This window comes from Aptenodytes forsteri, unplaced genomic scaffold, assembly GCF_000699145.1.
Source record: "Aptenodytes forsteri isolate BGI_AS27 unplaced genomic scaffold, ASM69914v1 Scaffold86, whole genome shotgun sequence".
Lineage (NCBI taxonomy): Eukaryota > Metazoa > Chordata > Aves > Sphenisciformes > Spheniscidae > Aptenodytes > Aptenodytes forsteri.
The window spans coordinates 2,167,872-2,169,034 of NW_008795715.1; the positions used below are offsets into that span (position 1 = coordinate 2,167,872).

The 1,163-nt window shown below is 51.9% G+C and overlaps 1 protein-coding gene across 1 annotated transcript in view; it reads right to left on the reverse strand.

Moving 5' to 3' along the window:
* Positions 1–1,163, reverse strand: part of SLC39A11 (solute carrier family 39 member 11) — a 99,216-nt gene that overhangs the window by 88,970 nt on the left and 9,083 nt on the right. Inside the window, exon 3 of the mRNA XM_009283492.2 lies at positions 893–1,051. Coding sequence (XP_009281767.1) covers positions 893–1,051 — 159 coding nt within the window. The remainder of the gene's footprint in view (positions 1–892; positions 1,052–1,163) is intronic.

Sequence of the window (1,163 nt, forward strand, 5' to 3'; positions counted from 1 at the left end):
CAAAACCACACCCCCCGCCCCCCCACCGCATCCTGCAAAGGGTTCGGGAGCCCCAAGAAGAGCCAGGACACGGGCAGGCAGAGAGTGCGGAGGGAGGCCAGGCTTTCAGCCGTCTGACACCGCTGTCATTTCATTTATTTGTTCTTTACTCTAATGGATCCATTTGCACTAGAAGCGACACACCATAATATCAAGCAATTTTCTTCATAGCTGAGGATGCGTTTGACTGTACCTGTTATGAGAGGCTCAAAAAGCAAGGGAGCGAGGAAGGCTGATGCTGCAGGCTCCCCTAGACACCAGGGTTACCAGCCATACCACTCTTCAAATGGAAAGCCTCACACTGCTCCTTACTCATAACCACAGATAATCCTCCCTTCCACTAAAATAAATCTAAAGTTTAAAAAGCTCTTTGGAAGCTGTTGAAAATATCTTTACCGACTAAGCCATTCTTGTGTTTTCAGCTGTAAAAATCCAACAGCTTCCAATTTATTTATTTTTTTAATAACATTCTTAGACAGCAGGATGGTTCATACAATTTTGAAATGCTTAGAAGATTGGCAGCTCTGCAAATTAAACCCCTGGGCTGAAACAGAAGGTCACACCTGAACTGTTTGCAAAGTGTTGCCAGTGAAAAGAACAAAAGCAGAAGCATGGGGGGGGGAAGAAAAAAAGAGCTCAGACAGCCTAAAGCTGCAAAGGGGCGGGGGGGGGGAAGGAAGAAAAAAGAGCTCAGACAGCCTAAAGCTGCATTCAGCACTGGCAGAGCCACCCAGGGTCTCGGAGAAAACACGGTTTCATTAAATCTGTGATAGAAACCAATCTGTAACCGGCTTCTGTCACGGCAGAGCTGAAGGAAGAGCAGAAGCCCCCCAGCCCAGGAACGCCTACTTACCAGTGCCGGCATGAGCAGGTCGGCGAAGTACACGAAAGCTGCTCCCAGGGCAAAGCCCACGGCCACCGGGAAGAAAGCGAAGGCTCCGAAGCTGCCAGACTCCTCGGCCATGTCGATAGCCGGGGCCAGGAGGGACCAGTAGGAAGCGGCCAGCATGACCTGGGAGACAGAAGGGGAGCGGTGAGAACCATGTAGGCACCGATGCCGCGAGGATCTGACACCGGCTGCCGCACGGCAGCACTGCCAGCACCTCCGCCGGCAGCCCCCCCCC